This window comes from Hylobates moloch, unplaced genomic scaffold (assembly GCF_009828535.3).
Source record: "Hylobates moloch isolate HMO894 unplaced genomic scaffold, HMol_V3 SCAFFOLD_21, whole genome shotgun sequence".
Classification (NCBI taxonomy): Eukaryota; Metazoa; Chordata; class Mammalia; order Primates; family Hylobatidae; genus Hylobates; species Hylobates moloch.
In genome coordinates this window covers 15,196,385-15,214,065 of record NW_026652296.1, presented here as the reverse complement: position 1 = coordinate 15,214,065, position 17,681 = coordinate 15,196,385, and the positions used below count along the sequence as shown (strand labels likewise).

Below are 17,681 nucleotides of genomic sequence, written 5' to 3'. Positions count from 1 at the left end.
CATCCCACCAACTTGACAATCTCACTTAAAGAGACTACCGAATTGAATTTTATTTTCTTTTCCTTTTTTTCCTTTGTCTTTTCTTGTCTTGTCTTGTCTTTTCTCTTCTCTTCTCTTCTCCTTTCCTTTCCTTTCTTTTCTTCTTTTCTTTTTTTTAAAGACATTCTTGCTCTGTCATCCAGGCTGGAGTGCAGTGGCACAATCTCGGCTCACTGCAACCTCCACCTTCCTGGTTCAAGCAATTCGTGCCTCAGCTTCCCAAGTAGCTGGGATTATAGGCATGCACCACCATGCACGGCTAATTTTTGTATTTTTAGTAGAGATGAGGTATCGCCCTTGGCCAGGCTGGTCTCCACCTCCTGGCCTCAAGCAATTTGCCTGCCTAAGCCTCCCAAAGTGTTGGGATTACAGGCATGAACCACCGTGCCTGGCTAGAATTTCTAATGAATAAGATGTCCTAAGCAGTGCTGTTTCACTCATTTTATTTCCCATATTCTCACAAACTCAGCCCAGGAGAGAGTGAAAACTGGAATATCTAAGTGGAAGGGCTCTGAGGGACCGTCAAGCCTTTTTCTCATTTTATAGATGGGAATCACAAGACCCAGAGAAGTGAGGATGCTGACTAAATGTCATCCAGCAAGTGAGTGTCAGAAATAAGATTAAGAGGGAGCTGAGCATACAAGTTCTTGCCAGAGGACACCAGGGCATGTTTTGATGTTGGTGTGGATATAATAGTTTCTTGTAGAGTTGAAGGTAGGGAGGAAGGGTGAGTCTAAAGGAATGAAGTAATATCTTTAGTGGAGACAGAGGCTGAACACCCACAAAGTCGAAGTCAGTAAATTTCTTTCTTTTCTTTTTTTTTTTTTCGTTTTTTTTTTTTTGTGTGTGTGTGTGTGTTTTTGAGATGGACTCTTGCTCTGTCGCCCAGGCTGGAGTGCAGTGGCTCAATCTTGGCTCACCAAAGTCAGTAAACTTCTAAATGGTACCCAGGATCCCCAATTAAGGCTGGATTTTTTCATAAATTTTAGTGAAAATAAATTAACTATCTTTATGGTTATTTCATTCCATTCTGTCTTGCCTAATTTTCAGGCCCATCCAAGCATCTCACTTTCCAAGCAGGTGAAATAAAATTTATGTCTTTGGGACTTGGGATGAATCATGGTTTTGGCCCCTTCTCTCCAGTAATTTCTTGAAGAAGGCTGGGTAAGGACCCATCTGGGGTTTTGCCTCTCCTTTCTTCATCCTGTCTCACTGAGGGGCATGGTGTCCTACCTCTGCTTCCAGGCCAATTCTCTCCCAGGAACAATCCTGTGCTCAGAACAGGGGACTCCAATGAGAACCAACAAGACCAGCCTCTACCTGGCACCTCCTGCTTTTTCATTAGCCCAAGATTTTTCACATGGACTGATTCTCTGTCGCTGGCTTCCTGTGTTGTTCCCTCTGCCTCTGACTCTATTGCTAAGTTACATGTTTGCTCCCCCAAGTAAGCTCTGAACTCCATTAAACAGGTCTGTGTCTAGAACGCAGTGCTTAAAACTGAATAGGCCCCAAATAAACACTGAGTACATCTTGTTGGATGAGCAAGGTAGATGAGGGGAATTGGTAGGTGTGTGAATAGGTAGGTAGCTATGTGGATGTATGGGTGGCTGGTAGAGTGATAAGTGGGAAGATGGTTGAGCAGGGAGAGGGATTAGTGAGGAAAGCATGGATATTTGGGTACATGAATGCATGGATTATGGACAGGTGGATGATTGGGTGAATAAGTGGATTGGATTGAACATAAAGATGGATAGGGTAGTGACGGGATATGTGGGCCTATTGATGGAGGCAATTTGAATGAAAGGTGGATGAGTGCATTGGTAGGGGGATGGAGGGAGTTAGGTATAGAAATGATGAATATGTATTTTGATGGATATGAAAGAGTGTGTGCGTGTGTGTGTGTGTGCAGAGAAAGGGGGAGGAGAGAGGTCAATAATAGGAAGATGAATTAAAGGCTAGATGGGCAAGTGGGTCTATAGAAGAAAGACGAGTAAGAAAGGTGAGTGGATAGATACATGGAGTGGTCAAATAGCTAAGTTGAAAAGTGTGTCAGTGGAAGGATAGGAGGGATAGGTGAGGGGGTATTGGGTATTTGCATATGTGTTGAGTGAATGGATAGGTGAGTAAAGGGATTGAATGGTTAGTGAGTAAATAGGTAGGTGGAAACATGAATGTACAAGTGAAAGCATTAACCAAAGTTAAAGATATAGAAGAATAATATAGAGAACAATTTATACTACTCTAAAGTAATACTTGTGAAAATATAGGAAAAATGGATCAATTTTACCAAAATATAAAAGACCAAAATTTGCAGAAGAGGAGGTAGAAAACCTGCAGACTGTAAGATGAAATATTTAAAAATTACTAAAATATACCACTAGAAAGAACATGACCTAGATGCTTTTGGGGCTGAATTTTGGTAGCCTTCAAAAAACACTGAATTGCTATATTATGTAAAATATTTCAGAGCATAGAAAAAGTAGACAGGTTTCCCAATTAGTTCCCATACTCATTTTTTGAAAGTAATATGACCCAAATAGAAAAAACAAATTTAAAAAGACCTATTTTTCTTTTGGCTATAGATGTGAAAATTCAAACTATACTATTAGCTCAAAAGAACCAATAATATATTGATACAACACACTGCAATTAAGTTTATTAAGAATGCAAGGATGGCTCAAGAAAATTTAATTTATTATGCCAACAAATTAGAAGAGAAAAATCATTATGTGACTGTGTGCTTAAAAGGTATTTGATAAAATTCAGCAGTCATTTTCAGTAGTAACTACAAATGGATAGGAAATAAGCTTAAAAAGGAAATAACTGGCCAGGCACAGTGGCTCCCACCTGTGATCCCAGCAGTTTGGGAGGCTGAGGTGGGTGGATCACCCGAGGTCAGGAGTTTGCCACCAGCCTGGCTAATATGGTGAAACCCCGTCTCTACTAAAAATACAAAAAATTAGCCGGGCATGATGGTGGGCACCTGTAATCCCAGCTACTTGGGAGGCTGAGGCAGGAAAATCACTTGAACCTGGGAAGCAGAGGTTGCAGTGAGCCGAGATTGCGCCTGGGCAACAAGAGCGAAACTCCGTCTCAAAAAAAAAAAAAAAAAAAGGAAAGAAAAGAAAATAATTTAAGTGCAATAAAACTTATGTATTCCAGATTCAACAACAAATATCTTTTTATATTGCAGAAGCCATTGACTTTAAGGAACTAGACAAGGATGGATGCCATTGGCTTTATTTTCATTATTATTTTGGAGGTTCTACACAATACAAGAAGACAAGAAAATAAAGTCATGAAGTTGAAAAAAAGCCAAATATATCATCACTTTCAGATGATGGGATTATATATAAAATCAAAGTAACATCATTCAATATTGTGATACTTAAGATAATTTGGCAAGTTGGATACAAGACAAAACTGACAGCTCTTTATTATGCTACTCATAATTGATTATTTTGATGATAATATTTTCTACTTACTATTCAATGTCTGGGGTTCATACATTTCAGTCCACAACGTGAGCAGCACTTTTCCACCAATGGGCACTCCTCATCCTGCAGGCACTTGGGTTTATCAATCTTGGCACATAGCAAGGGCTTGCGTGGGCAGAAACCTTCTTTGACTTTATGGGGTAAAAGAAAACACTTGACCTTGAAATACTTGGTCATAATTTGAGATAAATTTGGGGAATCTTGGGAATCTCAAACAAGGTTTTATTCTGATTAAGCTTCTTACCTTTCCCCCTATAGTAACAATAGACTGGAGGAGGCAGAGTATCAACTTTCTACAACTAATAACTTGAGGAGCATCAAGAAAAGTCTTGCCATCTCTGACTTGTACCATCTGATAGGATTCCTGTCTGCTCCTACAGAATTAATGGATCTGGGTTATATAACCCAGAGGACCACAGGTGGCAGGAGTATTAGCACACAGAACCTTCTTATTTTACAAATTGTAGGTGTTGAGGAGTATTTAGAGGGAAATGAGTTGCCCAATGCCACATAGAAAGCCAGTAGAAAAGTTGAAGTAGGTTGAAAAGCCTTTGACTCCTGCCACCACACTATACTGAACCTTAGAACCTTAAAGCCACACCTGGACAATCCCTGGGACTACATGGGGGTAGTAAACACCTGCCTTAGAGGAGGCAGGAAAGTTGGCTTCTATCCAACATCATTTGCTACTAATGTTTTTCCCAGCCCGTTTTACAGGATATGAATATCATGTGCATGCTCTGAAGTTCTGTGCAGACATGAGGGCTTATTAGGAATATACCTCATGGTTATGAGTTTTTTATGAATCGGTGAATATTGTCACCTTGCAAGTCATTGAGGAATGAGTCTCAGAAAAAAATAAGTTTTCTTGGGGAAGAATAGAGAGCAATACTATGAATTACTGGCTTTGAAGAACAGCACAATAGTCTTCAGAGGTCAAGAGGTCAATATAACTTGTTGCGCATTAAAAGGGGTTCCCAAGGATCCTCAAAGATGAGCCCAAGGGGCATCCGAGGTTCAAGACCCCCCCCCCAACTCCATGGGACAGCATGGCATCCTTGGCACATGCCCAATAGATTTGGGAGGTATATCTCCAATCCTTACCTGTCCAGGCCCTGGCACAAACAAAGCCACACCTGGATTCACAACATTTGTCTGTCTGGGGACAATCGATGTCACTGTGACATGAAGGTGGACACTCCTTACGTTCAGTGAAAGGGAAGAGTGGGCATTGTCCATCCTTAACTAAAATAAGAGCAGATGTGAGCTTCTTAAAACCCCACCCCCATCCCACCACCCTTCAAAGAGCCTTTCCTTCTCTTCAAAGCTAGTATCCCTTTCTGCAACTTGGTTCACCCTACCCTATCCATCTCCATCCAGTAGGCTGTGGAAGAATGAAATGTCTCATCATATCATGGGATATGGTAGACAGCGTGCTGGGCTTGGTGCCTTAAGCCCCATGGTAAAGTCCCAGTCCTGCTACTTCGTGAGTTTCCTTCTCTATAAAATGAGGATAATTATGGGAAATCTACACAAATCAGTGTAACCCATTTTAGGGTATTTGGTTTTACTTAGAATGAAATGGGGATCTATCGCAGTGTTCTCAGTAGAGAAGTGATATGGCCTGACTCATGTTTTGAAAGGGTCATTGTGGCTACTGTGTTAATAATAGATTGTAAGGAGGATAGAAGCAGGGAGACCTTTTAGGAGGCTGTTGGGGTAATCCAAGTAAGAAGACAGCTCCTCAGATCAGGGTGGCAGCTGCGGAGGTGGTAAGGTTTTACCAGATTTGGGATCTACTTTCAAGGTAGAACTAAAATTATTTCCTAACTTAATGGATGTTAATTGATGAAGAGAGGCATCAACTGTGATTGTGAAGTTTTTCAACCAAGATGAGAAGCATGGATAGAACAGGTTTGGGTTAGGGGAGTGATGGTAAGAGGTACTGGTTTATGTTTATGTTTAGCTTATTTTTCTTTTTTTGAGACAGGGTTTCCCACTGTCACCCAACTAAGCCTCAATTTCCCCAGCTCAAGTGGTCTTTGAGGAGGTGGGAACACCTCCTCAAGTGATCTTCCCAGCCTCCTGAGTAGCTGGCACCACAGGTGCGTGACACCCTGCCTGTTTTTTTGTTGTTGTGTTTTTTTGTTTGTTTTGTTGTTGTTGTTGTCGTTTGTAGAAATTGGGTCTCACTATGCTGCCTAGGCTGGTCTCAAACTCCTGGGCTCAAGTGATCCTCTTGCCTCAGCCTCCCAAACTGCTGGGATTACAAGTATAAGCTACCATGCCTGGCCTGAGGTTCTGTTTAAGCAAGTTCAACATGAGATGTTTATGAAGTTCAGGTGGAGATGTAGAGCAGATAGTGGAGTTTAGGAGTCAGATTAAGGCTGGAGACACAACTTTGTGGGTCATTAGAACATAGGTGGTATTTAAATCAATTCTTTGGGGTTTTGTGCTTGTATGCTCTTGTCCTCATCTGACTGCAAATTCTACAAAGGCTTCCCCAGGTCAGGCTCAGACTATGATGTGTTGAACTCTCAGAGGTATTATCAGGTTGCCTCTGAGTCTTAACCTAAATTTCCCACAAACCAACCCAAGCCCATTTCCGTGGCCTCCTCTTTCTGATGGCTCCTGGGAGAGGAGACAAGGGTCTTGTCCACAGCATCATGATTCCTTAGAGCTTCCCATGAATGGAAGCTTGTGGTCCTAGTTTCAAGTCAGGTCCCAGGATTTCCTTGGCCGTTCAGGCCCATGGGTCCATGGAATTAAAATTCCACCTCTACTCCTGACCAACTGTGGGTCCTTAGGCAACAACTTTACCTCTCTGACTCTGTTCTCTCATCTGTAAAGTGGTAGTGATGGTACATTTTTCAGCTTGCCTCACAGAATCTGAGGTAGAAATTGCAACACTGCCTCATAAATCACACAGTGTTGCATTGTGAAGATCACTGGTCACCATCTCAACTGTTACCATTTAGTGAACCCACACCATGGGACCACCACTATATCAAGTCCTTGTGTTTTAAATCACATATAATCCTGCCAACAACTCAATGAGCTGTTTGCTGTGACTCCAGAATTACAGAAGAGGGAACTGAAATTCAAAGAAATGAAGAAAGCAGCAAGTGGGAAAAGTCAGATTTTAATTCAGGTCATTTGACTCCTAAGTTTGGTAGGACACTGTCTCCCAACATTGCTGGTGATGATCATTATACTAAGGAATAAATCCACGGCCTTCACCTTCACCCCACCCTACTCTCCACCTCCAGTGTGGACACTTACTCCATGGGATTCCAGAGCTGGCCTGTCTACACTTCATTCTTACACAAATCCTCAGTATGATGCTCAACATGTTACTATGATGAGGAAACCCCTTCTTCCAAGGGGGAACACCTGGCTTTCGGGTCACATTGGCCAAGATCTATTAACATTTTCTATACACTATCTCATTTTTTGGCAGAGCCACTCCATTAGGTAAATACTGTTATTAACCTCATTCTATAGACAAGGACACTGAAGCTTTAAAAAGGCAGGCAACTGGCCCAAGACCTCTCAGCCAGTGAATGACAGAGCTAAGTCTTGAACCAAGGAACTTTAACCTCAAATCCTGAGCCTATAACCTCACTGGTATACTATTTCTAGTTAAACTAGACCCTCAGATTTCCAGGATACAGGTCTCACCAATTAACATGCAGGCCGTCCTGCAGGCATCCTCACTTAAGAAGTTGTTGGCATTCCCTTCGCAGCCCCTGTATGTGAAGGGTGTGCAGCGGTAATTTTTAAAGTCAAAATACCAGCGCTGTGCATCATGATTACAGTTTCCATGTCTCACAGGCAGCATGCAGGGTTCTAAGGTCAGGAAGCAAGGAAGGAAGGATATGAAGAGTAGAGATAAAGGAACAGGGTCAGTTCTCTAGCATTTGTCATAACTCCTGGTGTTATCACCCAAGTCATAAAAGGAGCCATGGCAGAGAAAAAAAAAGGCATAGGTTCTGGTCCCAGTTCTACTACTAATAGTCTATGTTGTATGGCACCTCTGAGCATCACTCCTTCCTTGCAAAGAATATTACAAGGTGCATATAAGAATCTTGTACTTTGGAGCTGATCTTTCTTCTCCACTGTTCTGAGCTTTGGTAGGGCAAGACCTGTTCAGCAACTATTAGGTTGATGCAAAAGTAATTGTGGCTTTTGCATTGTTGAAATTTGCCGTTTGATATTAGAATACATTCTTAAATAAATGTGGTAATATCATACATCATTTTAATGCACATTTCTTGCTTCCTGTACTTTTACTAATGACTTATTATTTGCTGTTTATTTTATATTTATTTTAGACTATATAAATTATATTAGACAAAAAAGCAAATTCGAGTGATTTTCTTATTTGAGTTGAAAATGGGTCGTAAAGCGGCAGAGACAACTTGCAACATCAACAACACATTTAGCCCAGGAACTGCTAAGAAATATACAGTGCAGTGGTGGTTCAAGAAGTTTTGCAAAGGAGACGAGGGCTTTGAAGATGAGGAGCATTGTGGCTGGCCATTGGAAGTTGACAATGACCAATTGAGAGCAATCATCAAAGTTGATCCTCTTACAACTATATAAGAAGTTGCCAAAGAACTCAACATCGACCATTCTATGGTCGTTCAGCATGCGAAGCAAATTGGAAAGGTGAAAAAGCTCAATAGGTGGGTGCCTCATGAGCTGAGCAAAAATAAAAATATTGTTTTGAAGGGTCATCTCTTATTCTATGCAACAACAACAAACTATTTCTCAATCATATTGTGACGTGCAATGAAAAGTGGATTTTACATGACAACCAGTGATGACCAGCTCAGTGGCTGGACCGAGAAGAAGCTCAAAAACACTTCCCAAAGCCAAACTTGCACCAAAAAAAGGTCATGGTCACTATTTGGTGGTCTGCTGGTGGTCTGATCCACTATAACTTTCTGAATCCTGGCAAAACCATTACATCTGAGAAGTATGCTCAGCAAATCGATGAGATGCACTGAAAACTGCAGTGCCTGCAGCCAGCATTGGTCAACAGAAAGGGCCAGTTGATCAACAGAAAGGGCCAATTCTTCTCCACCACAGCGCCCAACCACACGTCACACAACCAGCACAAAAGTTGAATGAATTGGGCTACAAAGTTTTGCTTCATCCACCATATTCACCTGACCTCTCACCAACCGACTACCACTTCTTCAAGCATCTCAACAAGTTTTTGCAGGGAAAACACGTCCACAAACAGCAGGATGCAGAAAATGCTTTCCAAGAGTTCATCAAATCCTGAAGCATGGATTTGTACGCTACAGCAATAAACAAACATTTCTCTTTGGCAAAAATGTGTTGATTGTAAAGTTTCCTATTTTGATTAATAAAGATGTGTTTTGTTTTGTTTTCTTTTGTTTTGTTTTTTGAGAAGGAGTCTCGCTGTGTCACCCAGGCCGCAGTGCAATGGTGCGATCTCAGCTCACTGCAACCTCTGCCTCCCGAGTTCGAGCAATTCTCCTGCTTCAGCCTCCTGAGTAGCTGGGATTACAGGCGCCCGCCAACATGCCCAGCTAATTTTTGTATTTTTAGTAGAGACAGGGTTTCACCGTGTTGGTCAGGCTGGTCTCGAACTCCTGACATCAGATGATCTGCCCGCCTTGGCCTCCCAAAGTGCTGGGATTACAGGTGTGAGCCACCGTGCCCAGCCAATCAAGATGTGTTTGAGCCTAGTTATAATGATTTAAAATTCATGGTCCAAAACCGCAATTACTTTTGCATCCAAAGTGCCTGACAAAGTGCCTAGTACCTAGAAGGAATGAAATACCAAGGAAGAGACAGCCCCTGATGTCTGAAAACTGATCTGACACTCCCAGCTAAGCCACATGGATTCTCCGTTGGACATTTAAAAAATCTCCTAGAACATCTATATCAAACAACATCACTCTGAGATCATGATGAAGTGAGACAAAAACAAGATGCCTGTGAAACCTGCAAAATACCAAACACCCGCCCCCCTCTAAGCTAACATGAGTGACTTATGCTTCTCTACCAATCAATCACAGCTTTATCCTCAGTCTATTCTGCATTCTGTGTTGTTAAGATTCCCTGGGATAGCCAGTCATAGAATTGCCCCTGCTTTCTGACAGCACCCAATCTAGAGCAAACTCTCACTTCTTTAGACCCTTCCCCGAATTACCCAATCAAAAAGCCCAAATCCTATAATAGATCCTTTCTACCAGCTTCTTACTGAAATGCCTCATAGTTGTCTAGGGTGAATATTTTCCCTCACTTCAATGAGTAATAAACCCAATTTGTTCAACTACAGGTGTATTCTGGTGGTCTTTGTTCAAAGAGCATTAACAACAGATATTTGTTGTATGAATAAATGTATGAATGAGTGAATAAATGAATCTTGTTTAAAAACATACAGTTCCCCGCACATATTAGACAGATGCCCAATACATTGAGTTACCAGAAAACCTCCCTGAAGATCAAAGAGTCTGAAAAACAATGCCAGCATTTAAGCTGACAGAGGTTTCATTTTGTCACAGTGCCATAGTAATCTCTTGAACAGAGTGAGCATGCAACAAGTATTAGTTATTTGTGAATGATTGAATGTTGGACCCAAGAAGACCAGCATCAATATTATGGTGGTTGATGGTCACCATGCCTAGACTTATGACTTGTACTTGAGGATTAGGCATTGAATAAGAGAATGAGAAGAGCACAGGCCCTGGGTCCTTGTCCTGCCATCCAAGGGAATCCCTCAGACAGTTTTGGACAGAGCAAGAAGTGGGGAACCTCTGTCCTCAGCCTGGACATCGCTACCTTGAAAGGCATCCATGCACTTCTTCTGACAGGCAAAAAAGCAGCACTTCAGGTACTCCTTGCAGTCAAAATCTGTGTTGCATAAGTCCGGAAGTTCAGTGGTACAGGTGAGCCTCTCTTTGGGACATAACCCTGGTTTGTCTGCAAGAAAGAAATGTCCAAACTCACAATCATTCGGAATTTCAGCTCTTTTTCTCCTATGGCAAAGGTGTGTAGTGAAATTCTCTCGGCCCTATCCTCTACCTTCAATTCTTAGTTCTTGCTCTGCTTATATTCAGGGGCTAGTTCTGTTTCTCAGCACTCAGATTCGTTCAAATGGATCTGAATCAGGACTTTGTGTCCAAGAAGAACTGAAGGAGAAGCATGTTGGATTCCAGGGCAAGGGGTTAGGAAGGGACCAAGGCCCTTTCCCTAAATTCAAAAGATTTTCTCTCTTCTTGAAGCCTAATATTTTAATGCTGAATTCCTTTGTCTCCAGTTGATAAAAGAAATTAGTAAAGACTGGTGGGAACATCATGGAAGTAGAAGTCAGGAGGCCTGATTTGACCCTTGACTCCTGGTAAACTCAAGACCAATCTGAACTCAGTAGTGCGATTTTTAATTTACCTCTAAAGAGTAAGAAATGGTGGAGTGGAAGAAGCATCATAGTCAGGCAGATCTGTCTTGGGAGGCTGGCTCCAACACTAACCAACTAAATAATCTTGGGAAAGTATTTCCCTTCATCTGAGTTATATTTTCCATCTTTAAAATGAGAATGACAATTCCTGCCTTACAGGTTGATTATAAGAGTTAAATGAGGTGATGTCTATAATGCCTGGGGTAAGACTTTGGCAGATGTGGAGTTGCTTTCTACCTTTTATTTTTATTTTTTTACTAAAAACTAGAAGAGGCAAGGGGAAAAAAACTACAGCACCCAGTGTTTCCAGTCAGTCTCCCATCCAAGTACTAACCAGGTCTGATCCTGCTTACCTTTTGAGATCCGACAAGATCAGGCATTTTCAGGGTGGTATGGCCATGCTTCCTTCCTTTTTGAGGCTAGACATGGCTTCCTGATTTCAGTGCTTGTGGTAGGTAGAATCTAAAGTTGCACCCTCAAGATTCCCATCCTCTGATTACTGAATCAAACACTAATCTAGGCAATGCTGTGAAGGGATTTTGCAGAAAAATTAAAGACCCAAGTTAGTTGACTTTAAGATTAGAGATTATCTCTAATTTTAAGGTCTAATCTCTGGCCCAGACCTAGTCAATTAGGTCCTTGAAAAGCAGAGTTTTCTCCTGGTTTGTAGAGAAGAATTGATCAGAGAGATTCAAATGATGAGAAGGATCCAACATGCTATTCGTAGCTTTGAAGATGGTTGAGGCCCAGTGCCAAGGCATGAGGGTGGCCATTTAGAAGTGACAGCCAGTAAAGGAGCCTCAGTCCTACAACTCCAAGGAAACAATTCTGCTACAACCAGGGAGCTTGGGAGAGGACCCTGCATCCCAAATGAGAACTACAGCCCTGGCTGACATTTCAGTCTCAGCCTGGTAAGACCCGGAGCAAAGAACCCAGATGCACAACGCCAGACTTCTGACCCACAGATAATTTGTTAGGTAGCAAAGGATAGCTCATACAGTGCTTAATGTGTCTCCATGATTCTAAACTGAGCATCCCTCCAGTGGAATCTGGCCAGAGAGGCATGATCCTTTCAGATACTACTGAGTCTTGGAACTGTAGAACTTTGGAATGGAAAGAACTCTATCATTGGTACCAAACTTCTGATTTCATAGATTAAAATGAGGTCAGATAGGATAATACAGTGCATTAGGGGCAAGTCTGGGACTTACAATCCAGGACTCACTTCAGAAGCCCCACATCTTCCCTGAGGACTGGCCACTGAGACTTTGAGTACTTTCCAACAATACTTCTTGTCATTAATGACCCCTCCAGGAATGGACTGAAGCTAAGAAGAGTATATGGTTCCTAATTTGGAGTGTACATCAAAATCATCTACGCATCTTTCAGAAAATATAGACTCTAGGCTGAATCAGAATCTCTAGAAAGTGCATCCTTGGGACTCCACTTTTTAAAAAGAACCCCAGGTGATCCTAAAGCAGGCAGTGGGTACCAGGAGGTAGACTGTTACTTGGGAACCATTGTTCTAGGTTTAGGCAGAGACAGAGTTTGGCAAATCAAACTGGGTTTGAGTCGTTGTAGCTCCTTTCCCCATTGTCAACTTGAAATCTCACTTATTAATAAAAACCCTTCCCTGTTTCTTGTCGGCTCTTCTTAACCACTTACTGTGTGTATAAGCACACCTCACGGGTTTCTCTGCATCTACTGGGGATGCTTCCCAGAGATCTGGTCTCAGCTGTCTTCTGACATTACTTGACACATACTTCCTGGGTAATCCCACCCATTCCCACAATCCCAACTATGATTCTCATCTCTTCCTCCAGACTCATCCTCTATTCCAAACTAAAGACTTTTATTTCGACCTGCCTGGGAAAAACACCATCTGGGCATCTCAGAAGCACCTCTGTTCCAACATATTTAAAACAGAACTATTATCTCCTTATGCCCAAGCACTACCTTACTTTCTATTCCGCATCTTGACATCTGGCATCAACAGGTCCAGCCTGTTATTAGAATCCAGATATTCACTCCTTCCTCTCCGCCACCCCAGTATCCCATCAGTCATGGACTTGGGTCAATTCTGTCTCCTAAACCTCTCTCCAAACCCTGTCTCCTGCCTCTCTTTACTACACTCCCTCAGATTAGCACCTGATCTCACCCCTTGTCTCTTCTCAACTACTGCAGCAGCCTCCTCACTGGTCCTCTGCCCTCAGGCTCATGCCTAGTGACTCATTAATTAGAAAACAAACTTGCGTGTGTGTGTGTGTGTGTGTGTACAGTGGGAATGAATGTGATCACCCAAGAAGTATGTGTTGAGTGATATCATAAGACAGATGAGACCAGATCTCTGGGGAGCATCCCTAGTAGATGCAAACTATATATATAGTCTCCTTCCATATATAAAAATATGGAACAGTTAGGGAAATAATTTGGGGGGAGCAAGTAAGGAAAGTATGTGGAGGGCCAGGGTCGTGAGCAGGGGTAGCTTTCTGTGGCCCCAAATCCACGGCAGAGGGGGCCTCATCTGACACTGGCACTGGCCTCATGTCTAACCCTCATCCCCAAGAATACTTTCTAAGGAAGAATGGCTGCAGCTTTTTTGAACTCACGTTTGATCTTCTTGGTCAGCAGTGCAGAAGTCCACTCCAAAGCAAGGAAGAGAAGCAGAAGGAAAGCTACATTCCTCCAGGAGAAGGTGGGGCTGTGGAGAGGAAGGTGCCTGTATGGATGAGAAGAGAGGTGGGAGTTAAGCACAATCCAGAGAGAGACACGAAGTGTGTGCAGAGGAACCTTAGAGATGGTCCACCAGGTCCCTTTAGTTCACAGGTAAGAAGACTGACACCAGCATGGGGAAGGGGTCTGTCTGAGGTCAGATGGTGAGTTAGGATGTGTCTAAGACATTCCGTTTCAGGACCCTGACCAATCCCCATAACCTGCCATGGTGCTGTACTTTGTGCTACACAGACACTTGCCTATTGTCTTGTTCCTGGGTAAGAGGCCACACTTGAATGATCACAAGGATTTGTTTGGAAGAGTTGCAGAGTTGGTTTGCCCACAGTCACTCCAGGGGCAACCCCAGACACTAGTGAGCATCTTTTCTTTGCTCTACTGATGACAGAAATGGATGGTATGAGATTTTCCAGAGGGCCTGAGCACACTCTACTGGATCTTGGTACACCAGAAGCAAGAACGATCTCAGATGACCTTGGGTTAACAAAGAAATTCCTTTTATTCCTTCTGTTACTATCCAAGCCTAGGATCTTATGATACTCCCAGACAACCAGCTAAACAGAAGAGCTTCCCCCACCTACTCAAGCCCCCATTTCCCATATGTGTCTTCATGATCCTTATGTATTTTTTATTTTAAGGTGCGAAAAACTAATAATCCCTTACTGTATTAACTCTCAGAGTGCATGCATTTCAAAAATGCAAGAGGTGGGTAGAGGGAGAAAGAGGAAGCAAAAGACAGGGAAAACATCTTTATGCCAAAATATACATCTGTATTGGTGGAACTTCCGATACTGAGAAAGCTATGAAGATATCTTGGAATAAAGTATCTTCCAGAGTTCCTGAAGCCATACCATGTGGCTGCCTAAAAGTAAAGACTTGTGACAATTTATCTCCCCAAACTTTTTTATTGGGGGAGTTCTAATCATGTATCCTCTTCAAATTTTACAATAGTGCCTGTACTCTTTGGTCATGGAAATTATGATCCCAAACATAGTGATCCTGATTTTAGGCCTCGCTCAATCCCTTGTAACAGCGTATCTTGGATCCTCAGTTTCCTCATCTGGAAAATGGGAATAATACAATTAACCTGGAAGCTTTGTTGTCATTGTGAGGATTAAGATGAGACAGCATGAAGATTTAATGAAGTGGTATGGAGTGGTAGGAAACGTAGCATTCAGAGTTAGACCTGAGTTCACATCCTGAATCCACCACTTATTGGCTGTGTGGCCTGGGTTCAGTCACTTCACCTCACTGAGCCTCAATTTGTCATAAACGAAACAATAATAACACCTACCTCGCAGACATGAGAATTACTTGAACTATTTTTGTAAAGCATGACAAGTGGCTTGTAAATCAGTGTTTATTTTATTTTAGCCAGTTAACAAATAATGAATGGCAATAGTGAATGCCAACAAATGTTCCTATTACCATTTTAGCTTTTGAGTTCCCTAGTCAGAGACTGTGTAAATCATTCCTTTAGTTCCCCTAAAAGGTTAGCCAAAAGGCTCTCTGGTGCTTTAAATTTTTATTATCAAGTCACTCTATGGGTTTGAAATTTTACCCTTTAACCTGAAAACATCTATTAACCCAGTCTTGAGAATCAGTTAATCAGATTAGCCTGCAGTCAGTTAGAAGAAAGCAGATCTCGTAGGATGGAGGCGAGGGAGAAGCACAGATTAATAGAATTGCCAAACATAATAGAGGATGTCCATTTATAATTTTAGCATAAGTATATCCCATGCAATATAAGGAACATAGTTCTACTAAAAAATTATTTGATGTTTATCTGACATTCAAATTTGATTGGTCATCCTCTATTTTTATTTTCTAAATCTGGCAACTTTGACACAGAATGAATCCGTTTTGGTTGAACTGAGGTTTGTTTGGGCAAGAGACCACAAAACACAGGTAACAAATGAGCATAATTGCAATAGTTGCTCAGCGGGGGCTCTGAAGAACTAGGACAGACCTGGAATACAGGGACACAAATGTGCTATATAAATAACACACTAGGTTCTGGGCACGGTGGCTCATGTTTGTAATCTCAGCACTTTGAGAGGCCAAGACAGGAGGATCACTTGAGCCCAGGAGTTCAAGACCCACGTGGGCATAGGCCGGGCGCAGTGGCTCACGCCTGTAATCCCAGCACTTTGGGAGGCCCAGGTGGGCGGATCATGAGGTCAGGAGATCCAGACCATCCTGGCTAACACGGTGAAATCCCATCTCTACTAAACAAAATACAAAAAATTAGCTGGGCGTGGTGGCGGGCGCCTGTAGTCCCAGCTATTCGGGAGGGTGAGGCAGGAGAATGGCGTGAACCCAGGAGGCGGAGCTTTCAGTGAGCCGAGATCGTGCCACTGCACTCCAGCCTGGGCGATAGAGAGAGACTCTGTCTAAACAAAAAAAAAAAAAAAAAAAAACTTAGCCCAGTATGGTGGCGCACATCTGTGGTTCTAGCTACTCAGGAGGCTGAGCTGGGAGAATCACTTGAGCCCAGGAGGTCAGTGTTGCAATGAGCCATGATCGTGCCCCTGCACTTCAGCCTGGTGACAGAGTGAGACACTGTGAAGGAAGGGAAAGGAGAGGCGAGGCGAGGCGAGGCGAGGCGGGGCGGGGCGGGGCGGGGCGGGGCGGGGCGGGGCGGGGCGAGGCGAGGCGAGGGAGAAAAGAAGAAAGAGAGAGAGAGGAAGGAAGGAAGGAAGGAAGGAAGGAAGGAAGGAAGGAAGGAAAAGGAAAGGAAGAAAGAGAAAGAAAGAAAAAGAAAAAGAAAGAGAAAAGGAAGGAAGGAAGGAAGGAAAAAGAGTGAGGGAGGGAAAGGGAGAAAGAGGGAGGGAGGGAAGGAAGGAAGGAAGGAAAGAAGGAAGGAAGGGAAAAAGGGAGGGAGGGAAGGAAGGAAGGACACACACCAGGAATGAAGAGATTTTGATTGAAATCCACGCTTCACCATCAACTCACTGTGTCAACTTGGCCTAGTTTTACTTCCGTCTACCCATTTGAAATTTTACTTCCGTCTACCCATTTGAAAAATGAGTGGATTTGGCTAGATTAGGCTTGTTCAGGCTGGGGTATCCATATGCCTCAGGATACAGGAAGATTTTCCAGAAGGTACACAGGTACAGAGGGATCTGAGGACATTACTGATTATTAAACTACATATTTACTTTTTCCTGAAGTTGATCTACTTGAGAATGAGCCACCCTGAGTTCTCCTTTTCTTCCTCTCTTTGAAGTCCTTCCTCTTTAAATTAAAAAAAAAAAAAAAGCACACTTCTTACCTAACTCTCACATGTCTTCAAAGTGTAAAAGCTTCTGAATTCCAAACAAAGGAACAATTCAAGAATGCATTTTCCTGAGGATGCTTTCCATGGAAGCAAAGCAAAGAAAGTGTGAGTAAGAAATACCAAGGGGTCAGCACCAGTTTCATTCAGGTGGCAAACTCACACTAAGCCACTGTGCCTTTTGCTGTCTGCCACCACTGCACTGTATATTTCTTAGCAGTTCCCGGGCTAAAGGTGTTGTTGATGTTGCAAGTTGTCTCTGCCGCTTTACGACCCATTTTCAACTCAAATAAGAAAATCACTCGAATTTGCTTTTTTGTCTAACATAATTTATATAGTCTAAAATAAATATAAAATAAACAGCAAATAATAAGTCATTAGCAAAAGTACAGGAAGCAAGAAATGTGCATTAAAATGATGTATGATATTACCACATTTATTTAAGAATGTATTCTAATATCAAACGGCAAATTTCAACAATGCAAAAACCACAATTACTTTTGCATCAACCTAATAGTTGCTGAACAAGTCTTGCCCTACCAAAGCTCAGAACAGTGGAGAAGAAAGATCAGCTCCAAAGTACAAGATTCTTATATGCACCTTGTAATATTTTTTGCAAGGAAGGAGTGATGCTCAGAGGTGCCATACAACATAGACTATTAGTAGGAGAACTGGGACCAGAACCTATGCCTTTTTTTTT

General features: G+C 42.4%; 2 protein-coding genes across 2 annotated transcripts in view; both read right to left on the bottom strand.

Annotated features, from left to right (window-relative positions):
• Positions 1-1,568, bottom strand: part of LOC116461410 (eppin-like) — a 12,055-nt gene extending 10,487 nt beyond the window's left edge. Inside the window, 1 exon segment of the mRNA XM_058433267.1 lies at positions 1,468-1,568. Coding sequence (XP_058289250.1) covers positions 1,468-1,568 — 101 coding nt within the window.
• A 1,105-nt stretch (positions 1,569-2,673) lies between these two features.
• Positions 2,674-17,681, bottom strand: part of WFDC8 (WAP four-disulfide core domain 8) — an 18,434-nt gene continuing 3,426 nt past the window's right edge. Inside the window, exons 2-7 of the mRNA XM_032142560.2 lie at positions 13,584-13,693; positions 10,359-10,499; positions 7,218-7,385; positions 4,641-4,781; positions 3,525-3,667; positions 2,674-3,131 (exon numbers count right to left, since the gene is read on the bottom strand). Of these exons, the coding sequence (XP_031998451.1) occupies positions 3,528-3,667; positions 4,641-4,781; positions 7,218-7,385; positions 10,359-10,499; positions 13,584-13,693 (700 nt within the window). The 3' untranslated portion in view covers positions 2,674-3,131; positions 3,525-3,527. The remainder of the gene's footprint in view (positions 3,132-3,524; positions 3,668-4,640; positions 4,782-7,217; positions 7,386-10,358; positions 10,500-13,583; positions 13,694-17,681) is intronic.